At 41.6% G+C, this 26,847-nt stretch overlaps 1 protein-coding gene and 1 non-coding gene across 2 annotated transcripts in view; one reads left to right on the forward strand and one right to left on the reverse strand.

Moving 5' to 3' along the window:
- pik3r3b (phosphoinositide-3-kinase, regulatory subunit 3b (gamma)) overlaps positions 1-26,847 on the forward strand; it is a 287,104-nt gene that overhangs the window by 65,104 nt on the left and 195,153 nt on the right. The window contains exons 3-4 of the mRNA XM_062998002.1: positions 20,475-20,567; positions 20,908-20,985. Of these exons, the coding sequence (XP_062854072.1) occupies positions 20,475-20,567; positions 20,908-20,985 (171 nt within the window). The remainder of the gene's footprint in view (positions 1-20,474; positions 20,568-20,907; positions 20,986-26,847) is intronic.
- Positions 11,520-11,592, reverse strand: trnat-agu (transfer RNA threonine (anticodon AGU)). The gene has a single exon. It is a non-coding gene; the product is annotated as a tRNA-Thr (tRNA).

Here is a 26,847-nt window from a genome sequence, read left to right on the forward strand (position 1 = left end):
GTCCATTGAAGAACAGCATGAAAAGGGGCTAACAAAGCATGCAGAGAAACAGATGGACTACAGTCAGTAATTGTAGAACTACAAAGTGCTTCTATATGGTAAGTGGAGCTGATAAAATGGACAGTGAGTGTAGAAACAAGGAGGTGGTTTTAATGTTATGGTTGATCGGTGTATATTTATATATTCCTCTGCATCTCAGTTGTTATTTATAGCGACTTTATTATAGCCGGTGTGTCAGATCGTCCCAATCAACCTGTAAAAGGGATTATATTACACAGGGCCTCTGTGGAGAGATAAATTTCCTCATCTTCTGCAGCAGCTCTTTGTTTTCCTGACAGTTCGGCACTCCAGCTAAGTCCACGTTATGACACTAAGCTAGCGATTAGCGTTGATGTCGATGCAAGCAGAGGCACAGTTTTCAAAAAGCTCATTAACGCCTTTATAAAATACGCCCGGAATGTGACGTCGCATTAGCTGCCGGTTCGCCGCTAAACTGTCAGACACCTTATTTAATCTCCGCCTCTGTAAATGAGATCCTAGCGTGAGCGCTTTGGTGCCTGTCACTTTGTCGAGGAGGCTAGCTCCGAAGGTCGTATCACCGGCAGCAGTTTGTGAGACGTCGAATAGTCGTGACTGTTCATTAAACTGTCTGTTTACTGGCTGGAGTGACTGAGATTAACAGCTAACAAAGAGTTTTGCTAATGGAAACAAAGCAGTACTATAGTGAGTGTGGATAGAAATAAAGGATTAGGATGATTTAGGGTGTGTTTATGTTTGTAGTTTGGTTCCCTTGCTTCAGACCAACCAAGAAATTAATACAGTGATGTATTTAGTCCTGGTTTGCTTAGCATTAACACAAATAAATAAAACAAAATTAAAGTGATGCACATATAACATGGGTTGGTCCTCTGCTCGTTGTCCTCTCACAGCACGTTTAGTGTCACATCTTGTGACATCACATCCAGCGTTTGGTTCATATTGTGCGCATCAACGGTGCTCTAAAGTTCTAAAGCAAGCGCCCACACTTATTGTAACCAACCGCACTAACAGAGCACCACTTACCATATAGAAGCACTTTGTAGTTCTACAATTACTGACTGTAGTCCATCTGTTTCTCTGCATGCTTTGTTAGCCCCCTTTTACCCTGTTCTTCAATGGTCAGGACCCCCACAGGACCAACACAGAGCAGGTATTATTTAGGTGGTGGATCATTCTCAGCACTGCAGTGACACTGACATGGTGGTGGTGTGTTAGTGTGTGTTGTGCTGGTATGAGTGGATCAGACACAGCAGCGCTGCTGGAGTTTTTAAATACCGTGTCCACTCACTGTCCACTCTATTAGACACTCCTACCTAGTTGGTCCACCTTGTAGATGTAAAGTCAGAGACGAACGCTCATCTATTGCTGCTGTTTGAGTCGGTCATCTTCTAGACCTTCATCAGTGGTCACAGGACGCTGCCCACGGGGTGCTGTTGGCTGGATATTTTTGGTTGGTGGACTATTTTCAGTCCAGCAGTGACAGTGAGATGTTTAAAAACTCCATTATTGGACCTGAGAGAGTCCTGACTATTGAAGAACAGCATGAAAGAGGGTATCAAAGCTTGCAGAGAAAGAGATGGACTACAGTCAGTAATTGTAGAACTACAAAGTGCTTCTATATGGTAAGTGGAGCTGATAAAATGGACAATGTGTGTAGAAACAAGCAGGAGGTTTTAATGTTATAGCTGATCGGTGTATACATGTGTATATAAATTATGCTTAATAAAGTATAATAAGAATAATAAGTATAATAAGTATATAATGTATATTATGTATATAATTTATATTAAGTATATAATGTATTGTAAATGTAACTATAATATTATGTCTTGTTATATATGAGAAAGCTTAGAAGCAAATAACAGCCAGGCCAGCGTGTATTTTAAAACTATGATTATTTGAGCAGTTTTGTTATTGTAAAAGAAGGAATCAAGACAGGTACAAGGTCATCCTGGAAGAAACCTTGCTTACTTCTGCTCTGACAGTCTTCCTAAAGTTTGCCACACAGCCAGCTCAATCAATGTGTGGATGAAGTTCCACCAGATTCCATCACGTTAAGATCAAAGCTGGAATCTGATGGTGAGGTTCAAGATAAACGAGATTGATGTTGTACTGGACCGGCTGTAGTAATCAAACCCGACTACGTTTAATTAGGCACATTGGCTTGTCACTTAAATTTAGTGAACAGGTTAATTAAAGTAACAGGGGGGCAGTTAAATTTTCACATGGGTTTATTTCTTGATAACTTAGTTTCTTATATAAATCACACGAACGTTTTTTTAAATGTGTCATGTTCTTAATTAAGTTCGCTAAGTGCAATATCATGTTTTGTTTAACGACCTTAAATCCGGCGCTGTGGCAAATATGCAATAACACGGGGGATTAAAAAGGGGGCAATTAATTTTTTACACTGCTATATATCCTGGCCTGTCTGTGTGTGCAGTCGCGTTTTCGGGGTGTGTTAAGCATTAACAGTGTAGCGTGGAAAGTAATTGAATACAATCCGAGCAGTTTCATTTGTGCATTTCATTCAGCAGATTGCAAACTAGCAATTATCACCGGCAATAACAGACCACAGTTATTTTCCTCACCTCTCTGGGGTGGAATATAATGAAGCAAATGACCACTGGGTTGCGTCATCAGCGCGAAGTGGTTCACGCACGACGAAGAGAAATGATTCATCGATTTCCCGCTAAAGCATCTCTCGGCCCTCAGCATTTCTAGTCGTACATTTGCAAAACTAGCAGCGCAAACACCGAGAACTCATTGACGTGTTTTGGCCTCAGATAAAGAGGCCGGTCAATAAATACATTAAAACCCCAATTAGGTACGACAAGGGCTGACACATTTCTGCATTGCACAAGAACTGTGAAACCAGGCTGCTTACACTGAAATCTGCAAATATATTTAGTCTTAATTGGTGGTGGTTGAATGCATCGTTTAGGTGTTTGTCCTAAACACTGGCCGCACATTTCTCTTAGTTAAATACAGAAATGAACCTGACCAATAAATGATGTGTTCAGTAATGAATTATATACATGTTTTCTGCTTTTTAAAACCTCTGGTTTAGGACTCTAGCAGACAAGGATGTGTTTCACGCCTCGTAATCTCCTTTGTTTGAGAGCAGACAGTAATAGGGCAGTAGTAGCTCAGCGGTTGAGGTACTTGCCTAGTCATTCGAAGAATGCAGGTTGAAGCCCCATCACAGCCAAGTTGCCACTGTTGGGCCCCTAAGCAAGGCTCTCAACCCTCACTCAATTGCTTAGATTGCATTCAGTGATAATTGTAAGCCGCTTTGGATAATGAGGTTGTTTTTGACGCCTATACACTAAAAATAGCACAGATGTAATATAAAAACTTTACCTCTTTAATGTTTTCTTATGCTTCTTAATCATGGAGATGCTTGATCTTAAAATACCATATTCTGTTGTGTTTATGTGCTTATGCAGTTTTCAAATATTTATTCATGCTTTTCAGTCAAATTGATACGCTGATGGTAATGAACATGTTAATGAATCTTCTCATGGTCAAGTGTGTTCTTGAGGCAAAAAGGCTAAATGTGCATCTGATAGATTAGATGAATGAATGGATGGATGGATGGAAGGTTGGTTAGTTGGATGGATGATGGGTGGATGGATGGTTGAATGGATGGATGGATGGATGATAGGTTGGATGGATGGATGGATGGTTGAATGATAGGTTGGATGGATGGATGGATGGATGGATGGATGGTTGGTTGGATGGATGGATGATAGGTTGGATGGTTGGTTGGATGGATGGACGGATGGTTGGTTGGATGAATGAATGGATGGATGATAAGTTGGATGGTTGGATGGATGGTTGGTTGGTTGGTTGGTTGGATGGATGGATGGATGGATGGTTGGTTGGTTGGTTGGATGGTTGGTTGGTTGGTTGGATGAATGGATGGATGGATGAATGAAAGGTTGGACGGATGGATGGATGGATAGATAGTTGCTTGGATTGATGGATGGTTGGTTGGATGGATAGATGGTCTGTTACCGCAGCAGAAATGTAGATCTCTACATATCACTCACATGCCATATTACACAACTGTAGGGTGAAAGTAAAAATAACGGAAAATGAACAATACATAAAAAGCACTGAAAGGAAGGAATATAAGTGCTCTTCGATATACAAATATGAAATTAAAACAGTAATATAATGTATGGTGTTACATAGTTTGTGAGAGCTAGGCTGTATGGAGTTTTATCTCCAGTCAGGGTCTCCTATTACAGAAAGGTCCTACCTGAGATGCCAGACTAAACCTACAACCTATTCTGGGCAGCAGAAACACTGGTCGATGCTCACAAAGGTGACAACTGCAGTGACATCAATTAAAGATTTGGAAGAAGGCACTAGTAAACCTGTACTGTACACCACCAGGAAAACCAAACAGATAGAAACGATGGAATAACTGTCAGTATAGTGCCAGATGATGAGACCCTGAGGTCCTTGTTACGGAGGAAGAGCTGAGGATTACAGGAGTACAGTCTGCCTGCATGATGTGGCTAGGTCAAAGTCTTCTGGATGACAAGCTACGAGAGCAAACTCACACTCTCACATTCAGAGCTTGTAAAGTAAGAATAATTTCAGGTCAGGATTTGTGAAGATGGGAATTGATTGTCTACACAAATAAAATAGACAGAATTAGGATGCTTTAATCTAGTAGCTCAGCAGATGAGATACACTTACTACTTCAAACAGCCACACAGCTTTATCTGAATCGAGATTATACACTATACTGCCAAAAGTATTCACTCACCCATCCAAATAATTGAATTTAGGTGTTCCAATCACTTCCATGGCCACAGGTGTATAAAACCAAGCACCTAGACATGCAGACTGCTTCTACACACATTAGTGTCGCTCTCAGGAGCTCAGTGAATTCCAGCGTGGCACCGTGATGCCACCTGTGCAACAAGTCCAGTCGTGAAATTTCCTCACTACTAAATGATCGACTGTCAGTGGTAGTATAACAAAGTGGAAGCGATTGGGAACGACAGCAACTTGGCCATGAAGTGGTAGCCACGTAAAATGACAGAGCGGGGTCAGCGGATGCTGAGGCACATAGTGCGCAGAGGTCGCCAACTTTCTACAGAGTCAATCACTACAGACCTCCAAACTTCATGTGGCCTTCAGATTAGCTCAAGAACAGTGTGTAGAGCGTCATGGAATGGGTTTCTATGTCTATCTATCCATCCATCCATCCATCCATCCATTCGAACCCTTATTTCATTTAAGGCATTTTTGGCATTTAGCAGACACTTATAATGACAAGTATACTGTCTAAGCAATTGAGGGTTAAGGGCCTTGCTCAAGGGACCAACAGAGACAATCTGGAAGTGGTGGGGCTTGAACCAACAACCTTTCGATTACTAGTCCAGTACCTTAAGCACCAGGTTACATCTGCCCCTATTTCAGCTGTGGTGGGTTAGCGTAACAGCCTGCTGCACCACTGGAGCGCTTTATTTATGCAAAGTTACATTTTCTACCATTAATTGTTTATTCATTTTTGCATTCATTATCTTAGTCAAGGTTGCAGTGCCTGTGCAGAACAGCAGTACTCCCTATACACTGTGTTAGTTCATTGCAGGGTAATACACACTGACTTGTTTACTCACTCAGAGAGCAATGTAGAGCAGCTAATTCTCCCACTGGCATGTTTTTAAGCGGTGGTTCCAAGAGTTTGGACTCTGAAGTCCTCTCACACTTGGATCTCCTGTGCTCTCTGTGTTCTCGTTAAGGGCCCTGACGTGCAGCGGGCCCCTGGCAGCACTTTATCCGTCTGCATGCCGCGTGCAGCGTCGGAGCCGCAGGGGGTGGATGGGCTGTATCTGCTAAATATTTTGTGGCTGGCAGGAGCGTGTTGGCCTACATTTATTTTCTCTAAAGGATGCCAATTACTGCAAGAAACATGAGAGATGTGTTCTAAAAACACGGGCACGGATGCCCTGCGCCAAGCTCAAAAAAAGTGGAAAAATAACCTCGGTCTGCTTTTATCTCCCCGGCCTTATTAATTATGCATGGCTCAGTGGTCTACAGCCAGGAGCTCAGCCTGGAAACACACACACACACACACACATTTGATCCACTCTCAGTTGAGGTCTGTAATAGCTACATAATAAGCGCTCACTAAATGAGCATTATGTTCCAACTACACAACATGATGATGAGTGCAACGCTGCGCCCCCCCCCCCCACCCCCCCCACCCCCCACCCCCGCTGATACCACATTCACTTTATTTTTTTACCCGGCCGTTTCCCCTGTGTCCTTTTGTGCATCCACACAGCCCTTATGGCAGGAGTACACCCTGATTCCCCTAGCAGTCCATCACAGGTTGCCAAACACTCACCCGTTAACATCTGGGGACATTTTAGAGTAGCCAAATCATATACCCAGAAGAAATTCTATCAGAATTATGAGTTTGCAAGATTTAAATATATCCTGTATAAAGGGTCCGTCCACTACAGGGGATCACACATTCACTCCCACTTAAGAACAACTGGAGTAGGCACTTCATTCATTCATTCATTCATTCATTCATTCATTCATTGTCTGCTTTATCCTATTCAGGGTCACGTGGACCCTGGACAGGTCGTCAGTCCGTCACAGGGCAAACACACACTCACATTCACACACACTCATACCTGGGGGACTGTTGGTATTTTTAGTCTTTTAGGACACAGGGAGAACATGCAAACTCCACACAGAAAGGACCCAGAGCGCTCCACCGGGGAATCAAACCCAGGGCCTTCTTATTGTAAGGCGACAGTTCTACCCACCGAGCCGCCGTGCCACCCAGTAGCCAGTTCACTTCATTGCAGATTTTTCATAGGTGGGACCAAACCAGATCCAAAATCTATAAAAGCAGTGAACATACTGGGCAGTGTTTTTTATTTTGGTTTCATTTTTTGTTTGTTTTTTTTGTTTGGCTTTTTTTTGTTTGGTTATTTGTTTGTTTTTTATGTTTTTTGGTTATTTGTTTTTGGTTTGGTTATTTTGTTTGGTTTTTGTTTGGTTTTTGTTTGGTTTTTGATTATTTTTTAGTCTTTTGGTTAGGTTATTTGTTTTTGGTTTGGTTATTTTGTTTGATTATTTGTTTGTTTTTTGGTTTGTTTTTAGTTTTTAGTTTTGGTTGTTTTACCTTTTTATTTGTTTTTGTTGGTTTGTTTGGTTGTTTGTTTGGTTGTTGTTTGGTTTGGTTATTTGTTTAGTTTTTTTGTTTGTTTTTTGGTTTCATTTTTTTGTTTTTTGTTTTTTGTGTTTTTTTTTCTTTTTGAATGTTTTTTTGTTAGTTTTTTGTTTTGATTTTGTTTTTTTGTTTGGTTACTTGTTTATTTTGTTTGGTTACTTGTTTTTTTGTTTGTTTTTTGGTTTGATTATTTGTTTTTTGCTTGATTATTGTTTTTTCAGGTTGTTTTTTTTTTTTTTTTTTTTATGTTTTTTTGTTAGTTTTTTGTTTTGATTTTGTTTTTTTGTTTGGTTACTTGTTTATTTTGTTTGGTTACTTGTTTTTTTGTTTGTTTTTTGATTTGATTATTGTTTTTTTTTTTTTTTTTTTTGCTCGGTGTTTTTGTACATGAGGAAACATCAATGGCAAAGCAAAATATTTTATTTAGCTGCAATTTCTTTCTATTTTTCTATTTTTTCTGACTTGAATGCTTCATTTTTACCTTTTTAAGTTTCTCTTCTTGATTTTTGCCGACTTCGCGCATTCAACTTTCTTCTCTCTCCCTCTCTCTCCCTTTCTTTCTCGCTCTTTCTCTCTCTCTCTCATGCTCTCTGTTTCCGTCTCTCTTTGGCTCTGATTGAAGAGGCATGTGCTCCACGCCCCTCTCATGAGCTTCACTCATTGGCTGGAGGAGAAACATCCGAGGCCGAGCCTCTACCAGGTGGTGTGTTTTTGGAAAGCTTGTGGTCTGACCCCTCTCTCTCTCCGGGCCAGTTGTGGCACCTGCTTTTCCTTTTTTCATGCAGAACTCCCTCCTCCATCTCTTCTTCTCCCTCTCGTGTCTTTCATTAGTTCACTCGATCTTTTTAAATTTTTTCCTTCCTGCTTTCTCACCCTGATTTTCCAGCATTCACAGTCATACTGTGTTTTCTTCTTTCATCTCGCTTCTCTTCATGTTCTTTGTTCTTTCTGCTTCATCCTTGTCTTTATCTTCTTCTTTGCTTCCTCTTTCACTTGACTGGCTGATAGTACAGCTGAGGTTTGAACCTGGATCTCAGTAACAGTGGGCTAGTGTAATAGACAACGTTGCCACCCAAGCACAAATTATAATTACTGTATAGTTTACTACTGCTTTAACCTGGTCAGGGTAGCTGCGGGTCTGATTGTACCAGTAAACACTGGGCACACTGGGCACCAATTCATTGCAGGGCTTTGACCAAATTCTTTTTGAGACATGACCAGTCATGTCTGCATAGACGCCCATCCGGCTGATAACAGTGCTGAGAATCAAACACGGATCACAGAGGTGGTGGGTCAGCATAATAGACAACCAGAGCACCCTTTATAATAATAATAATAATAATAATGATAATAATAATGATAATGATAATGATGATGATAATCAGAATCAGAATCAGGTTTTATTGGCCAAGTCTGCTCACACATAGAAGGAATTTGTTTTTGGTTACACAGATGCTTGCAGTGCATGAAAAATACAATAAAGACAATCTTTCTCACACAGCTCACTCTCTAACACACATTCATACCTGTAAACGTTGAAAACATTGTAAACATTGTCATGTGCAATTCACATTGTGGGTTTAAAAAGGTGCAGAGTTTTGTGCAATATAAAACTTTTAGAAAAATAGAAAAATATATAAATAAGAAATGGAAGTGAATGTGAAAATCCTGTGTGTGCAATTAAATAAGATTGTTCTGACTGCTCCAGAGGACAACCTGATCGACCACCTGTCTATAAGCGGGTGTAATTAATAATAATAATATTAATAATAATAATAATAATAATAATAATAATAATAATAATTCTTAAATTAAATAATAATAATAAAATAATTAATGATGATAATAATAATAATAATAATAATAATAAAATAATAATAATAATAATGGTAATTCTTAAATTAAATAATAATAATTAAAAAAATAATAATAATAATAATGATAGTGATGATAATAATAATATTAATAATAATAATAATAATTCTTAAAATAAATAATAATAATAATATTAATAATAATAAAATAAATAAATAATATTAATAATTAATGATAATAATAATAATTATTATTATTATTAATAACAATAATAATAATAATGGTAATTCTTAAATTAAATAATAAAAATAATAATAATGATACTGATGATAATAATATTTAATAATAATAATAATAATATGATGATGATTGATGATGATGATGATGATAATGAAGATGATAATAATAATAATAAGTATGATGTTCATACACAAAAATATGTGTGTTCAGGCAGACTGAGAGACTAAACTTGGGATATTGTGAAGATTTCTGGTTCAGCGGAGCGACCTGTGCCCTAATTAACCAGACAGCACAACTAGTGTTGATACAAGTACGCAAAGCTGCTACTAACTATATAGGACACAGGGACACAACAATCTGTAAGATATACAGTATACACACACAGCTCTAATTTACTGAGGATTAAACTCAGGTTTTTAACACCTCTACTGCTGCTTTATTAATTATTTTGACACACATCTTCCCACCTCAGATGGCAGTTCAGCCCGCTCGCATGTCGAAAACTTTCCCCACCCCAAAGACAGGACGTTTGATTCATCCTGCGGCTCTGATCAGGATGGAGCTGTTCCAGCTGATGCATGAATTAATAAACACTGAAGTTTCACTGATTATTCATCCACCCGAAACTTTTTACAGATTGAGGGGAATTAAATGGATCATCCGGCTCCCTCTGGCAGCGGCTTCAGAGGCTTCATTTCAGTTTTAATTACACACATTCGTGTGTGCATGTGTGAGAGCCAGTGTTTGATGTGCGTGTGTGTGTGTGTGTGTGTGTGTGTGTGCATACATCAGATAAAATTTGTAGGATCAATTGATTGCTATAATGTATTTTCTTACTCCTGCTGGAATAGACAATGAACACATAATCAATAGGGGCTGAGAAACACCATCTGTCCGGACGGCTGCGTTGGAAAGCACCTCCAAATTCAATTAGTTTTAGTGACACGTTATTGCCATTATCTAAACGATTCAGCGTGCATAGACATCAGCCTGGAGAGAAACTAGTGTGTGTGTGTGTGTGTGTGGTGGGAGGGTGAAGCTCTTGGCATCACGTAGCTTGTGTATGCGGGCGAGATGGCGAGTGGGTGTTCATGTTTACATGAGACTGGAGATTAGTCGAGTCAGAACCCGGAGCGAAACCACTTTTATTTAGACTCGTGACAAGAACTAGAGATCTGGAGCAGTAATTGGATGGAGATGTGGAATCAGTGGATGTGCACTACACACTTTTTAAACTCTATTTATTAAGAATTTTAAAAACAAGTAACATCACTTCTCCACATGTTATGTGTATTCTGATGCATTTTCCAGCGTCGTACCAACTGTTTAATGCCATCAGCAACAAATGTTTTTGGTTGAGCTCGTAGCCACTGATGCAGCGCTGCTTTCACATCATCATCACATGAAAATCTTCTTCCCCTTAAAGCTTCTTTGAGCGTCCAAAAAGGTAGAAATCAGATGGAGCTAAATCCAGACTATAAGCGTCCCTCAGACACGACCGATTACTACTACTCCTACTACACCCACACCGCTCATAACCAAAACATACAAGTGTGGAAACTTTTTGAAGATCCCTCATACATATTTCTCATATTCATGTCTGAAAAAACACCAGCATTTGGATGAATGCTAACAGCTGTCAGCTAACAGAAGGGCAGGTTAGACCAGTGCAGATGCATTTGTGTACGATAATCTGATAGCTGACAGGATTTCTGGACATTACCGGCCGAACATTACCTGCCGATCTTCCCTACAGCCTTGGTCCCCAACCACCGGGTCATTTATTATCGGGCCGCACAGAAAGAATAAATAATTAGATTGCTACAAAAGCAAAGTTATGTAGTAGACTGGACATAAGGAACACACTCCGGGTGTTATTGTCTCCTGTCACCACTAGGTGGGAGCATCTCGTTGCAATGAAAAAGCTCAGATAATTAGTCTTCCGCTGCTGAGAACCTCGATTGCCTTCGAGGAGGGTCAGGGCCATTATTATTTTTGTAGTTGTGCATAAGGCTTGAAACGTAGAGTTTGAAGCGTTTCTCCTTTTTGGTTGCTGACGTCTGGCAGGATGTTTGAATAATGTGACTAACGTAAGCCTGGGCAGGTGCACTCATTTACATACTTACTTACTTACAGTACAGTGACAGTGACAGTATATTGTCTAAGCAATTGAAGGTTAAGGGCCTTGCTCAAGGGCCCAAAAGTGGCAACCTGGCAGTGGTGGGGCTTGAACCAGCGACCTTTTGATTACTAGTCCAGTACCTTAACCACTAGGCTACACTGCCTGTACTCGAGTGAAAAACGCCGTAGCTACTCTGTCGATATGAGCGCCGGAAGTGAAACGGCTGGCTGACACGATCAGGGCAGAAAGACGTATTTGAGTCATTTCTATAATCTCATTCTGTGAATGATGGAGATGCAGCAGATATTTTTATTCCCTGTAGATGTAAGACAAGATCAGGATTTTCTTCTCTTGATAAGATGAGCGTTCGGTGCCGTCGCTGTTCCCTCTGTCAGAGCTCATTTGTGATATCTTCCTTGATCCGAGATTGAATTCAGATGTTTTGTAGCAACTGTTATTTGTTATTCAGCTTACATAATACAGTGTCGTAGCTGGAGAATATTATAAATTAGTTTATTCTGTATTCATTCTTGTTTTTTAGTAAAGTTATCTGTATAGATGTTTTGTATTTGTCATGAATGTAACATGCGATGAAAAAAAGTGAACCCAATTGCAGGAGGCGTAACCAAGACTGAACAATGCTGTGGCTGAAAAGTCACAAAAACAAAAGAACAGAAATATAATAACTCAGTGAATGAAGAAAGTAATAAAAGCGGAGTAAAGCACAAAATAAAATTGATATTTAAGCTTCAGTCTGAAGCGGCATTCAAGAATTGAAATAAAAAACAGGAGGCTGCATTAATGGACCTGAAACACTGCACTTTATTGTCCAGGAAACACTAAAAACACAGGTTCAAACTCAAGATGAAACAAAAGAGGTGTAGGGTGCAATGACACAGCTACTCAATCCACCGGTGGGCTAAAATACAATGCTCACTTAAGACACAAGAGAGCAGAACCAAAAGCAGCTAAAAACTGAGATGCCACCATGTCATCCATAGGAAAACTCAAAACCAAAGGATGTTAGAAACCAGAGCTAAAAATGCTAGCAAGAGATTCACCAAAAATTGTCATAGAGTCAGGAGTCCCTGATACGCTTTAACATTGTCTCCTTCAAGTGTTTGATTAGGCACAGAGAGCGCTTTTAATTAGAACTGCACAATCCATCAATCTGCACCTCCAACCCCCCTTGCTGGCTAGCCTGGGTATGGCAGGAGGGCACCTTAGACCAGCGCTGATGCCTTTGTGAACGATAATCTGATACCTTACAGAATTTCTGGACATTACCAGCCAGACATTACCTGTCCATCTTCCCTACAGCACTGGTCCCCAACCACCGGGCCATTTATTATCGGGCCGCACAGAGAGAATACATAATTAGAGATCGCTACAAAAGCAATGGAAACACAGCTTCCATTTCCAACATCATATCTTTGTAAAGCAGGATTTTCTGCAGTGAAGGCAACCCAAACAAAGTTACGGAGAAGACTGGACGTAAGGAACACACTCCGGGTGATATTGTCTCCTGTCACCACTAGGTGGGAGCATCTTGCTGCAGTGAAAAAAGCTCAGCTAATTAGTCTTCCGATGCTGAGAACCCCGATTGCCTTCGAGGTGGGTATGTTTTGCTTGTTCACGCCCCCTCCGACGCACGCACAGTCCCCTTTCGAACCCTTCTTTTTTGCCCGTGCTTTGGTGGATTCGCACATGAGGCTCATCCACTTCTGCACAGGTGCCTCAGGCTGCTAACCAGGGCCATTGCCAGCGTTAGAAGGCCCCACCTACTTAGTCCAGTCTTTTCCCACCCAGCAGACTCGTGGCAGATTTTGTCTGCTGCAGGCACTGTGAATTGCCCACTAGATGGCGCCCATCCGTCAGGTAGCAGAGCCGAGATTCAAACTAGGGTGTTCAGAATCTTGGTGCTGGTGAGCTGGTGGAATATCCTCCCGCCCCCGCCGGTTCGTGAAATGATATCTTATATGAAACCGGTCCGTAGTGCAAAAACGGTTTGAGCACCTGACACCTTTGGTTTCAGCAGCACAGAGTCTGTCTGAAAATCGGCAGAGATGCAGACGCCCCCTGCTGGTGGCTGAAGCGAGCTGCACACTTTCAGTAAAAGAGTTGACTTGTGTGAGTTGTGCGAGTGCACGGTGAGTATTGTGATATGTAAGAAAATCCCCAAGTGCAGAGAAAGATGAGAAATGTATTGAATGTTTGTGTAACGTACGTTTGTGGCTCCTCTGTGTCCGGCGTGCTGACCCCTGCTGTGTCCACTGTAATGGCTTTGTGCAGAAGTGCTGATCCTTCTAGTAATTCTCTGTCACCCTGACCAGTGCAGCTCTGCCTCGTTAAAAAACACACACATGCCTGGACAGTGGACACACACACACACACTCACGCACACCCCTGTGCTGCAATAAAGTCTGAGAAATTGCCTTCTGTCCGCTTAATAGAAAACAGATAACATCTGCAGGACTTCTGTTTCCTCCTTAAGCATCGGAGACGTTGTACTTCCAGTCTGTAATGTAACAACGGAGCTACCGCTAGCTAGCTGTTCCACAAACGTTGTGTTGTGTTGTTTTGTTTCGCAGCATAGGGGTTCTTTTATACATACATATGTGAGGCTCATACATCATTCCCTGAATGCTATTTTCAGGTTGTGAGGCAAATATAATAGGCTGTCATTGTTTATAAATGGTATAGAAGATGATCGACTGTGATGCTAGCCTGTGTGCATTTAGATTGCAGAAATATAAGAAATTATTAATACAGGTTTGATTTTTTTTCTCTAAAGGAATATTTAATAGTTCCTCAAACAAATATCCATCTGTTAGGTGTATTCTGTAGCTAATGGGTTGTTTCATCAAACAGTTTTCATACGAGAGCAGCATATATACACTGATCAGCCATAACATTAAAACCACCTCCATGTTTCTACACTCACTGTCCATTTTATCAGCTCCACTTACCATATAGAAGCACTTTGTAGTTCTACAATTACTGACTGTAGTCCATCTGTTTCTCTGCATGCTTTCTTAGCCCCCTTTCATGCTGTTCTTTAATGGTCAGGACTCTCCGAGGACCACCACAGAGCAGGTATTATTTAGGTGGTGGATCATTCTCAGCACTGCAGTGACACTGACATGGTGGTGGTGTGTTAGTGTGTGTTGTTCTGGTATGAGTGGATCAGACACAGCAGCGCTGCTGGAGTTTTTAAATACTGTGTCCACTCACTGTCCACTCTATTAGACACTCCTACCTAGTTGGTCCACCTTGTAAATGTAAAGTCCGAGACGATCGCTCATCTATTGATGCTGTTTGAGTCGGTCATCTTCTAGACCTTCATCAGTGGTCACAGGACGCTGCCCACGGGGCGCTGTTGGCTGGATATTTTTGGTTGGTGGACTATTCTTAGTCCAGCAGTGACAGTGAGGTGTTTAAAAACTCCAGCAGCACTGCTGTGTCTGATCCACTCATACCAGCACAACAAACACTAACACACCACCACCATGTCAGTGTCACTGCAGTGCTGAGAATGATCCACCACCTAAATAATACCTGCTCTGTGGTGGTCCTGTGGGGGTCCTGACCATTGAAGAACAGCATGAAAGGGGGCTAACAAAGCATGCAACTTAATCTTGGTTAGAGCTGCAGTACAACTTTAACTACTTTAATTTTAAGCCACCAGTCTACCTGCTGCATGTTTTTGAGGGTTGGGAGGCTTTGTCTACAGTTACGGCATTTAACAGATGCTTTTATCCAAAGCGACTTACAGAACTGTGACAGTATAATGTCTAAGCAATTGAGGGTTAAGGGCCTTGCTCAAGGGCCCAACAGTGACAACCTGGCAGTGGTGGGGCTTGAACCAGTGACCTTTTGATTGCTAGTCCAGTACCTTAATCACTAGGCTACAACTGCCCTTTTTTTGTCTCCACAACTGAAATACTAAAACAAAGAAAGCAAATCAAACTCTGACTGTCCAGGCCCCCCTGAAAGGACTTCGGTGTCAGCCAGGTAGGAGCGGAGTCCGAGTTATAACCCCTGAAGTCCAAGTTATAACACCGTGAGGAATTGGCACTGCGATGCGCTGTGACTGCGATGCTAATCACGGCACAGTCCAAAAAACAAGCCACAGCTCTGTTGTAGCTCAGACACACAGAAACACGCGTGTAACCTTTTACATGTGCAGTTCACCGGTGCTAAATACACACGGTCCCGTCTGACATGTGCTGTTATTTCCCATCACTCATGTGAACATGTGATGCCTGCGAGGAACACAGAGAAGTGTGAGGAGCCAAGAACAAAGACGCTGGAGAGAATTACCATACAGGCGGCACAGGCTCGGCTGCGGCTCGGCTGCGGTTCGGCTGCGGCTCATTCATAAGCAGTGCCGTGTTAGGGGTCCGCAGAGGGATCGACGGGATGTGGAGCAATTAAGGGCGCCTGGCGTTGCTGGAATACAAATGTGCTTCGCCGTTAACAAATGTAATCCCTGCTGCCAGCCGTGTGCCACCTTCATCACGGCTTCCCGAGTGTTTATACTTTTAATCTCTCTCTCATTCAGGGTGCTTTCATTTCTATTACCTAAAGAATCATTCCTGCATTTGCATAACGATAGTCACGGAACGCCGGCTTCGCTATTTGCTCCCTTTTGTCCGCGATTGGACTCGATTCCCAACTTTTATCTGAGTTTACGCCTATATGCTAATTTACACTCGCTTTGTATGCCGGATTTCGATTCATTACTTTTTTAATTTGCACAAGTCACTCGAATAAGCCCGAGGCTTCGGGAAAATCCACGTGAGATTTAGCCAAGGTGCTTCAGAGCCGCTGACTTTCTAATTAGCATAGCGCAAATATCCACGGCCCCAAACAAGCTCTTCCTAAACAGATGCTAGTTTGTGCATCTTAGTCACAGATTTCTTTTTGTAATTACAAAATATACACAGAGGAAAGTAAAGACAGAGTAACAAACACTAGTGAGCTGCCTCGGCTGCCTTGCTGCCTCACTGCCTACCTGATCAGCTGCCTCAATAGAAAGGATTCTAATAATTCATCTAACTCATATGGCAGATTATTTACATTTACATTTTCAGCATTTAGCGGACGCTTTTATCCAAAGCGACTTACAGTACTGTGACTATATTATCTAAGCAATTGAGGGTTAAGGGCCTTGCTCAAGGGCCCAACAGTGGCAACCTGGCAGTGGTGGGGCTTGAACCAGCAACTTTTCAATTACTAGTCCAGTACCCTAACCGCTAGGCTACAACTGCCCTATTATTTAGTTACTTCATTAACTACATTAATTCACACAAGTCACCCAAATTAGACTAAACCTCTTTGTAGCAACTTGGCTAAACATGAAATTATTCAAAGCCGTTGCTACCGAGATTAGCGTACCCAGCGGTCCGGGATAATCAACAGATGCTACGATGCGCGTCCCAATCAGACAAACAAATATTTCCTAATTATGAAGAATGACAGAGAAGATGGAGAGGCGGTAATAGTGGCAGATTGTACACATCGGTCCTAATTACGCAGGATTGTTACATGTAGCACCGGTGAGGCTTCAAAACACGACGCAGGACGCCCGAGTCCTCTCGACGGCTCTCGCTCCACACAAGCCAGTGGGAAACTTCTGGATCTCTCATGGGAGCGCTCATAGTCATGCTCATGCTGGCGGGATCTTAATGGAGCGGTTATGTATGAAAATGCCTCACAACACCTCACAGCACCGCCTTTCACTCAAGCATTCCAATGTCATACGACTTGGCTAGCTCTCGCATCGCTAAGTATTCTGCTGTGGGAGCTTTCAGATATGAAAATACTGTACAAAGACTCTTCTTTTGTTTCCATGTTTACCCCACAGTGTGTGATGATTCAAAGCGTTCAGGGTTTATTTGTTTGTTTATTAGGATTTTAACGTCATGTTTTACACTTTGGTTACTTTCATGACAGGAACGGTAGTCACTCATTACACAAGATTTATCAGTTCACAAGGTTATATCGAACACAGTCATGGACAATTTAGTGTCTCCAGTTCACCTGACCTGCATGTTTTTGGACTGTGGGAGGAAACCGGAGCACCTGGAGGAAACCCACGCAGAAACGGGGAGAACTCCACACAGAAAGGACCCGGACTGCGCCACCTGGGGATCGAACCCAGGACCTTCTTGCTGTAAGGTGACATTGCTACCCACTGAACCACTGTGAAGCAAACTGTCACATTCCTGGAACCATCTGGAACAGTGACGCTATGACAGATGACTTGTGGCATGTATTAGACCTGCCGCCCACACCTTCATGATGCCACCACCGGCCTGTCGTGTTTACACCAAACAGGATGGTTCAGTGAGCTTAGGTTGCTTGTGCCATTCCCTTCTACCTCATGAAGCAACTGGAGCTGGAAATCATTCTGTACCATGATTATTCCTTACTGGTTTAGCTATACTTCTGTACTTACTAGCGATACAGTTTTTTGGGACATTTTCTCGGGCAAGGGTTATGATTATGGCCCTGCTAAATTCACAGCAAAATGTGCTTCGTTTCACAGATTTTTTAAGAAAAAGAGCCACATTTCACATTAGTAATTAAATTACACTCATACATTAAATAATAGAATAAATAGAAGCTTTATTACACATCACAGCTACCTTAAAGGTTGAATGTAAACCTAGAACATCCAGCGATAATGGGAACCACAGAATTGGTTGTTAGTTTTCCAAGTCATGTTTTTAGCTGCTTTACTTCGACATCTTGGACATTTTGTCTAACCGATTGCTAACTGAATTGCCGTAGGATTGCTAGGACGCCTCATAGTGCAAATTAACCAGTAAACTTGAGACACTTGAATGTTACACGAATGAAAAATGTTAATGAGCGGTTTTCACTTTTTGACATGTATTGATTGTGGGTATAAATCTCTGTCTGTCCATAGCAGCGAATATCAAAATGACCAATGAAAAGATTAAAAAATCACGAATATCTTTAACAAGTATTTCTATTGGCTGCTAGACCTGTCCATCAAAACCGCGTATCACCTCCTCCTTCCCCTCTGGTACTGTTTGAGAAATGTGTAATGTTTGATCTATACAGTTTATTCAGGTTATTCAATTGCATGCTTGTAAACATGATTTATATTTGTACATTTGAGTCCATTTTACATATGAAACCGACAGACTGATGACCTGATAAAGATATACTTTTATTTCTGTGCTGAATTTTATCTAAATGTCGCCATCTGTGGTTTGTTTGCACAGGAGGAAAAGTTTTTTTTCTTTTTCCCTGAAAAGTTGAGTTTTTGGAGATATGCTTTCGGCGAGGATGATAAAAGTTATTGTGATCTGCATGAACAACTGAATCTGAATCTTTCTTTCTTGCCGTTTGTTGACTTTTGCGCTTTCGGGGTGGACAAATCAAATATGTGTCCATTCTCAAAGACCCCACGTGGGCTACAGGCAGTTTAATATACATCTATATTACATGTCAAGGAATCTCCCATATGCCAGTAGTCTATTGATTTTCCCATCCCATCACGTCATTATTTTTTACTTTTCTCAATTAAATACAACTCGACCCTCCCTCTAGGCTCACTGAAGCCCTCTATGGGGCACCGACCCTTTGGTTGAGAACCTCTGAAATACACCAGTACTGACCTGATAATATTTTCTCAGCAACATCATAGTTCTTGTGGTGCAGATACAAATTTACATTTACATTTTCAGCATTTAGCAGACGCTTTTATCCAAAGCGACTTACACAATGAGCGAAACACAATGAGCAATTGAGGGTTAAGGGCCTTGCTCAGGGACCCAACAGTGGCAACTTGGTGGTGGTCGGGCTTGAACCGGCAACCTTCTGTTTACTAGTCCAGTACCTTAACCACTGAGCTATCACTGTGCAAATGTTTAAAACTAAAGTAAAGCTGATGTACCTACCAAAACCTCTCAGAGGCAGTTACCAGGGAGGAGAGCTCACGGGAAATGGTATTGGTTCTAGTGCATAACTTAGTACTGAGTCCAGGTGTTTCAGCCATACCCACTGCTAACAACAATCTTCTATTTTTGCTTCTACGGTCCTTTACTGTTCCATCATGATCGTGTCTCTGTGCACAAAGCAAAGTTCATGAAAGTGATTGGTTTAAAGGAACGAAGGTCCAGACCTTAACCCAGCTGAGCACCTTTGGGATTCTCATCTGTTATCTATCATGTGTTGGGACACACATTTCCACAGACACACTCTAAAATCTTATAAAAAATCTGTCCTGGGTGTCACGGTGGGTCACTGGGTAGCACTGTCGCCTCACAGCAAGACGGTCCTGGGTTTGATTCCCATGTGGAGCGGTCTGGGCCCTTTCTGTGCAGAGTTTGCATGTTCTCCCCGTGTCTGTGTGGGTTTCCTTCGGGAGCTGCAGTTTCCACCTACAGTCCAAAGACAAGCAAGTGAGGTGAATTGGAGATACATGACTGTGTTTGACATTAAACCTGTGAGCAGATGAACCTTGTGTAAGCAGTAATCACCTGTCCTGTCACGAATGTAACCAAAGTGTAAAACATGACGTTAAATCCTAATGAATAAATAAATAAATGCAATCTTTTATAGAATAGAAACTATAATAGGCACAAAAGTGGCCCACTGTACAGTAAACATTTTCAAGACGCTCACTGTCCTCATACTTTTGACCATGCAGTCTATATTTTAAGGTTTTGTGTTAAGTTACTTTTTCATTCTCATTATTTTCATGACAAAAAAGGCTTGTCTTTATTTATAATGACCACAAGTATTAATGTTTCTGTATGCGCTGTGTGGCGGTGTGGACAGTGTAGCATATATCAGTAATGGCAGCGTGAGCGTGACAGCCTTCTCTCTCCAGGGACGACCGCCACAGCCGGTTAGAGGCAGGCAGCTAATCAGAGAATGTGGGATGTCAGGGTGGAATATTGCAGATCTTTCTCCTCCTGCTACTCTTTTTTCTCTCGTGTGAATAATGGAGGGTGCGTATCGGATGGTCTGTGGTTAATCCTTTCCCCCTCTCTGTGATGACAGGCTGCGGGACGGCGGAGGCTCCGGAGCTGTGTAGCGTGCCCAGCCAGGCCCCGGTCGTGGTACTGCGACTCGTGGAGGCCCTGGAGAGACCGGGTGAGCTTTACTACTCACTTACTCACTCAGTCATTAACCACCGCGGGCACAGTACCACCCAGCACACCAGCACACTTATAGCTAATCCGTCATACTGCACCTCGCTAATTGACCGCACGCTCGATACATAAATATTCAATGTTCTTTAGACTTTGTGAACTTATTTAATTTGTTTGGAGGTATTGACTTTACTATCGGCGCAGATTTCAACCTACTGAAGAAACAAAGTCACAAAGTTTTAAACTTTTTTGCTATGATTTTCTCTCTCACTTTGGTCTGTTATACGATGGCTGTTCACTGTAACATTTCTGTCCTGTTTGTCTTGTGTATTTTTGATTAGGTTGGGAAAATGAGGTACTTTATAATACCCACCCGGCATCCAGCATCCTGACCGAACTTAGCCAGGCTCTGGACACAGGTGAGTTCATTTTTGTAGCATGTTGTAAAAACGAGACGTTTGATTCTTTCTACAGCTGCTTAATATGTGCAAAAATCAAGACGGTTGTCATTATATGGCTACATTTTGGAACTTAACCTTCATCTGTGAGATCAGCGGTTCTTAACCTTTTTTTCTCTTATACCCCTTTTCCGGTTCACGAATTTGATTTGAACCAGTTCTGCGTGTTTACTTCCCCTAAAAAAAAGATGTTTCAGACAGTGAACTAGCATCTAATCTGGCACCACAGAATACTTGGTTTTTCAGTGCGAACCGTGACATCATCTGTGGGCGCTTTTACAAGAGAAGCTGCAAAACCACTGTGCTGTTGTCTCGTGTGGAGCTTGACACTACACTTCCATCTTTTAAAGTTCACCTGATTGAATTTTGAGCCAGTTTGCCGCTGATATTTTCAAAGCGCCTCAAAAGAGATGAGCTGTGTGATATGACGTGGTAAAAGTGGCCCGGACAGAACGTGGCTTGTACTAAAACAATAACCGATGAACTTGAAACGATGAACCGAGCACTTATAACCGGTAATAGCAGAGAGAAATTGAGTGTTCCTATGTCGTACCTTTAGTACATTCAACCACGTAACGATTTTTTTTTTATGCTGCGCTACACGTGAAGTAAATACCGCTAAACACAGATACATGTGGAGCTTTTAGACTGGATTTGATGGTTATTTCACACAGATGGATGTTTGTGTCATGGAACTTTAGTGATGTTTTATCGCGCAAGCCTGAGCGCTGAGCAAATCAGCTATTTGCACTGAGGGTCACGGTGAACGTGAAGCGAAAAACGCTTCTCACGTCAATGAACTAAAGAAAACAACAACTGCGACAAAGACGTCTACGTCATCTTATCAGCAATAGTTGAGCGATGCTTTTTGCATAAAAACGAACATCTGTAACAACAGCACAAATCCCCACAGTTAACCTACATGCGTCGCCATCATGTTACTACTCTTTACTTTCGTTGTGTAACGCCTACCGTTGATGACGCAGGTTAGTTCCCAAAAACTGGTGGAAACGCAGGTCGGTTCTCTAAAAAACACCAAGGTTCGAAGAAACATGAACACAACCGGTTTAAGAAGCAGCTCTTTTGGTGGAAAAGCGCTAGTGTTTAAATATTTGTCTGGGATGACCAAAATATAGTTTTTGCTCATTGCTCAAGGTATATCTTGATATTTTCTGATTGTGATTGATGTAGTGGACTTACTTCTCGTAAACTGATGGTAGAAGCTTAATCACCCGAATATACTTCATCTGGATCTGCATCACCAACTAACTCGGAATCTTTCATAGTCCACATCCATTGACCTTTGCACTTTTGTGTTGGGCAACTGTGTGTCCATTCTCACAGACCCGACTGTAGGCTGTAGGTCACAAGAGATCGCCCATATGCCAATAGCTTATCGAATTTCCCTTTCAATCATGTGTAATTCTTTTTTAAATGCAACGGGACCCCCTTTTTTCGATTGGCTCCTCGGCCCCCTGGTGGAGAACCACTGTATTAGATAACAGCCGAGTTGGAAGCAATAAAAACAATTCTACACCATAGGGTCAAAAGTTTGTGGACAACTGACCATTAGCTGGTTAGATAACCATCCCACCATTGGTTACCATTGGCGTTAACATAGTTGACCCCAGTTTTTCATGTTTTATGTTTCTTAGCATGAATGTCAAGCTTTGGCGAGCTGGGGGGGTGTGAGAAATTGTGAGAGGGTATCCAGCAATAAAAGGTCTGCCAGACTGAAATTTGTCAGGATTGAATCGTACTTCTGCCAGTCCAGTAGCTCCTTCTGCATATTGTTGCACCTCCACTGGATGAAACTGATTTGTCTAGGCATTATTTCTACAAAATTCTACAGGAATGTTCTTAATACACCTGATTGCAACTTGACTGTAAAGCTTGACTGAGCCTCATAAACTGAGATTCTGGACTGTTCAGGCCACTGAAGCAAACTGTCACATTCCTGGAACCATCTGGAACAGTGACGCTATAACAGATGACTTGTGGCATGTATTAGACCTGCCGCCCACACCTTCATGATGCCACCACCGGCCTGTCGTGTTTACACCAAACAGGATGGTTCAGTGTTTTTAGGTTGCTTGTGCCATTTCCTTCTACCTCATGAAGCAACTGGAGCTGGAAATCATTCTGTACCATTTTATTCCTTACTGGTTAAGTTATACTTCTGAAAGGTTTACCTGGTTAGGTGTACCCAGCTGTTTCTGGCAGGCAAATGGTATAAATCTGTCATGTTGGCACACGTCAGATTTCCCTTTAAACTTTCATTCAAAATTTGCTGTTTATTTTTAGGCGACATGAAAAATGAAGAGCATTTTATTAACTATTAACTGATAAGTCACAGGGTCTATCCAGATATCTAGCTCTTTCTCTACACATTAGACACATTTGACGTCATCGTACACTTCCGAGAAGAGGGTGTGTAAATAATGAGGGAGCCTCCGATTCTTCCTCAGCGCTGAGGACAATCCCAGCATTCAGTGCGGCACGACTTTTCTCACAAAACAGTACAAATATGGAGGATGAATGTGGAGCAACCAACAGAGTTCTTTTCAAATGTAAATAAATTCTCATTGATTTGTAATTTGTATAAAGGTGCACAAGTGTCGTTTATAAGTTCAACCGTTTTCGGGACACGGAGGGAGACGTTAGCTGGCGCTAAAACTGTGGTGACGTAATCGCGATAATTTCCAAGTAGTGCGTCTAAATAATCTGCCTCATGAGTTCCATGTCTTATTAGAATCCTCTCTACTGAGGCAGCTGATCAGGTAGGCAGTAGGCAGCAAGGCAGCTCACTAGGTTTTCAGACACACCCGTCAGCTTAAATCATGCTTCCAGATACAAGGCCCACGAATACCGCAATGCAAAAGACACTTACCCCCTTGCAAAGGTACAGAGGTCCACCTTTTTTGACTTGCAGTGTATTTTTACTCTGTTCACATTATTGACAATCACTGATAATGTTCTGCTGTTCACTTTATTTTAAATAAATCATCAAATAAAAAACAGGATTTATTGACTGTTTGAGAAAGTTAAAAGCTGGAATGCACAACTCCACCTAGCAGTGTTCACACTTACCATGCTGATTCACACTTACCATGTTTTGCTAATTCCAGCACCCAATTAAACATCTACTAACACTAAAAAGGTATATAGCACACCGCAGTCATTACATGTAACGTGACTGGTCGGAAAGTGCAGTTTGTGTGAAGGTGGGCGGGACCTAATAAAACCGGTGACTCTCGAAGTGTGAAGCCTCAAACTGTCAGTGTGGCGAAATAATCCTGGCCTGCGTTATTTTGACTGAAACGGTTTCCATTTGTTGGTTCCATTTGTTTTGAATGCTGTGAGTCATTAAACACCCACAGGAACTCATCTGGTGATTTTGGAGGAGGGTTAGGAAACATGGCACTAAAAATAAGATTTAGTCATGAGTTGGAGAGCTCATTTGCATACTGCAGCTTCTTCAGATAAACACTGAAAATAATTATTATAATAATTCATTTATTCATGCATTGTTTTAGCAGTGCTTGATCCAGTTCAGGGTCGCAGTGGGTCTGATTCACTGGGCGAAAGGTAGGAAACACTCCAGACTGGTTGCCAGTCCAGCACAGGGCAAACACACACACTCTCACGCACACACTCTCACACACTGGGCAATTTTGTATCTCCAGTTAACCTGACTGCATGTCTTTGTACTGTGGGAGGAAACCCACACAGACACGGGGAGAACATGCAAACTCCACACAGAAGGGACCCAGACTGCTCTTCCTGGGAATCGAATCCAGGACCTTCATGCTGTGGCGTAACAGTGCTAGATTAAAAAGATTAAATGTTCGACTAATCTATGTAGATAGATAGACAGACAAACAGACAGACAGATAGATAGACAGAAAGACAGATTTATAGATAGATAGATAGATAGATAGATAGATAGATAGATAGATAGATAGATAGATAGATAGATAGATAGATAGACAGATAAATAGATAGACAGGGAGATAGATAGATAGATAGATAGATAGATAGATAGATAGATAGATAGATAGATAGATAGATAGATAGATAGATAGATAGATAGATAGAAATACAGACAGATAGATAGATAGATAGATAGATAGATAGATAGATAGATAGATAGATAGATAGATAGATAGATAGACAGATAAATAGATAGACAGGGAGATAGATAGATAGATAGATAGATAGATAGATAGATAGATAGATAGATAGATAGATAGATAGATAGATAGATAGATAGATAGACATACAGACAGATAGTTACACCTTTAACAGCAATAACTACAACTAAACACCTTCTGTCAGTCAATATTAGTCAAATTTAGCCATTGCTTCTTTGGAAAACTGTTCTAAATCAAACATAATTCTATAGGGTTTAGAACATGAATCGCTTATTTCAGGTGCTGCTTTCAATCTGATCTCAGCTTGGTTTGAGTCAGGACTTTTAGTAGGACACTCCAAAACTTCATTTATTTATTTATTTTTCTAGCCTTTCATATGCAAGACCCATAAACATTAACCTTAGATAAGGCTAGAGATGTCTGAGGGATTTTTGTGGGGATATTTTGTAACTTGAGTTGTCACTGAGGCCCTGGAGAAGTTTTATCACTGCTCCACGTTTCTGGTTTGGTATTTGTGGTTTGGTATTTGTGGTTTGTATTTGTGGTTTGGTATTTGTGGTTTGGTATTTCTGGGTATTTCTGAGTTTCTCTTGCTGGGAAAAGTTGAGCAGAAAAGTTGGAGTTGAAATTCATGCCGGCACCACAAGGGAGCGCTCTGACTCTCTACTGTTTAACTCGGCCCTCTCCAAAAAAACCAAAAGTAGCACCAGGAGTGCAGATGGAGATGTAGGAGAATTTAGGAGACTTAGACGTCAGGCTGCCAGACTTTTCTGATCTAAACATCCACCGAACATGAACTCTGTCTGTATTCCTTCTGTTTTATTATAATCAGGACTAATCACTGATGTCTGCATGATTTAATGGATGTCTTTTACTTCATACATATAGAAAGAAGTAGTATTGGTATTCACTGAGGGGTGGCACACTGGTGCAACAGGGTTCGGTCCTGAGCTCTGGTTACTGGCTGTGCTGTGTTCTCTCCCTGTGTGTATTCGGGTTTTCTTCAGGGTCACCAGTTACCTTCCACAGTGGGTAGACTGGCTAGTTTCAGTTTCTATTAGATGTGAGTAAAAATAGGAGTGAGAGAGTGGTTCTTTGTTCAGAATGTATTCCTACAATGTGTCTAGTAATCCAGTAGTAGCAGTGTCAGTGTTAAATAAATGAATGAAGAATAATAGTAATAAGAGTAATGATACACAGGCAGCACGGTGGCTCGGTGTCGCCTCACAGCTAGAAGGTCCTGGGTTCGATCCCCAGGTGGGGCGGTCCGGTCCTTTCTGTGCGGAGTTTGCATGTTCTCCCCGTGTCTGCGTGGGTTTCCCCCGGGAGCTCCGGTTTCCTCCCACAGTCCAAAAACGTGCAGTCAGGTGAATTGGAGACACTGAATTGCCATATAGGTGAATGCGTGTGTGTGTGTGTGTCTGCCCTGCGATGGACTGGTGCTTCGTCCAGGGTGTTACTGTGTGCCTTGCGCTCACCGAAAAGCTGGGATAGGCTGCAGCACCCCCCGCGACCCTAATTGGATAAGCGGTTAAGAAAGTGAGTGAGTGATGATACACTGATGATCTGTCCTGGTTGTGTTACTGTGTAGCGCTGGAGATCCTCGAATCATCTTTGCTCATCAGAAACTCAGCCTTTCCTGGATGCTGCTTTTGTTCCAAAGCATGAT

Source organism: Trichomycterus rosablanca, chromosome 6 (assembly GCF_030014385.1).
Source record: "Trichomycterus rosablanca isolate fTriRos1 chromosome 6, fTriRos1.hap1, whole genome shotgun sequence".
Classification (NCBI taxonomy): domain Eukaryota; kingdom Metazoa; phylum Chordata; class Actinopteri; order Siluriformes; family Trichomycteridae; genus Trichomycterus; species Trichomycterus rosablanca.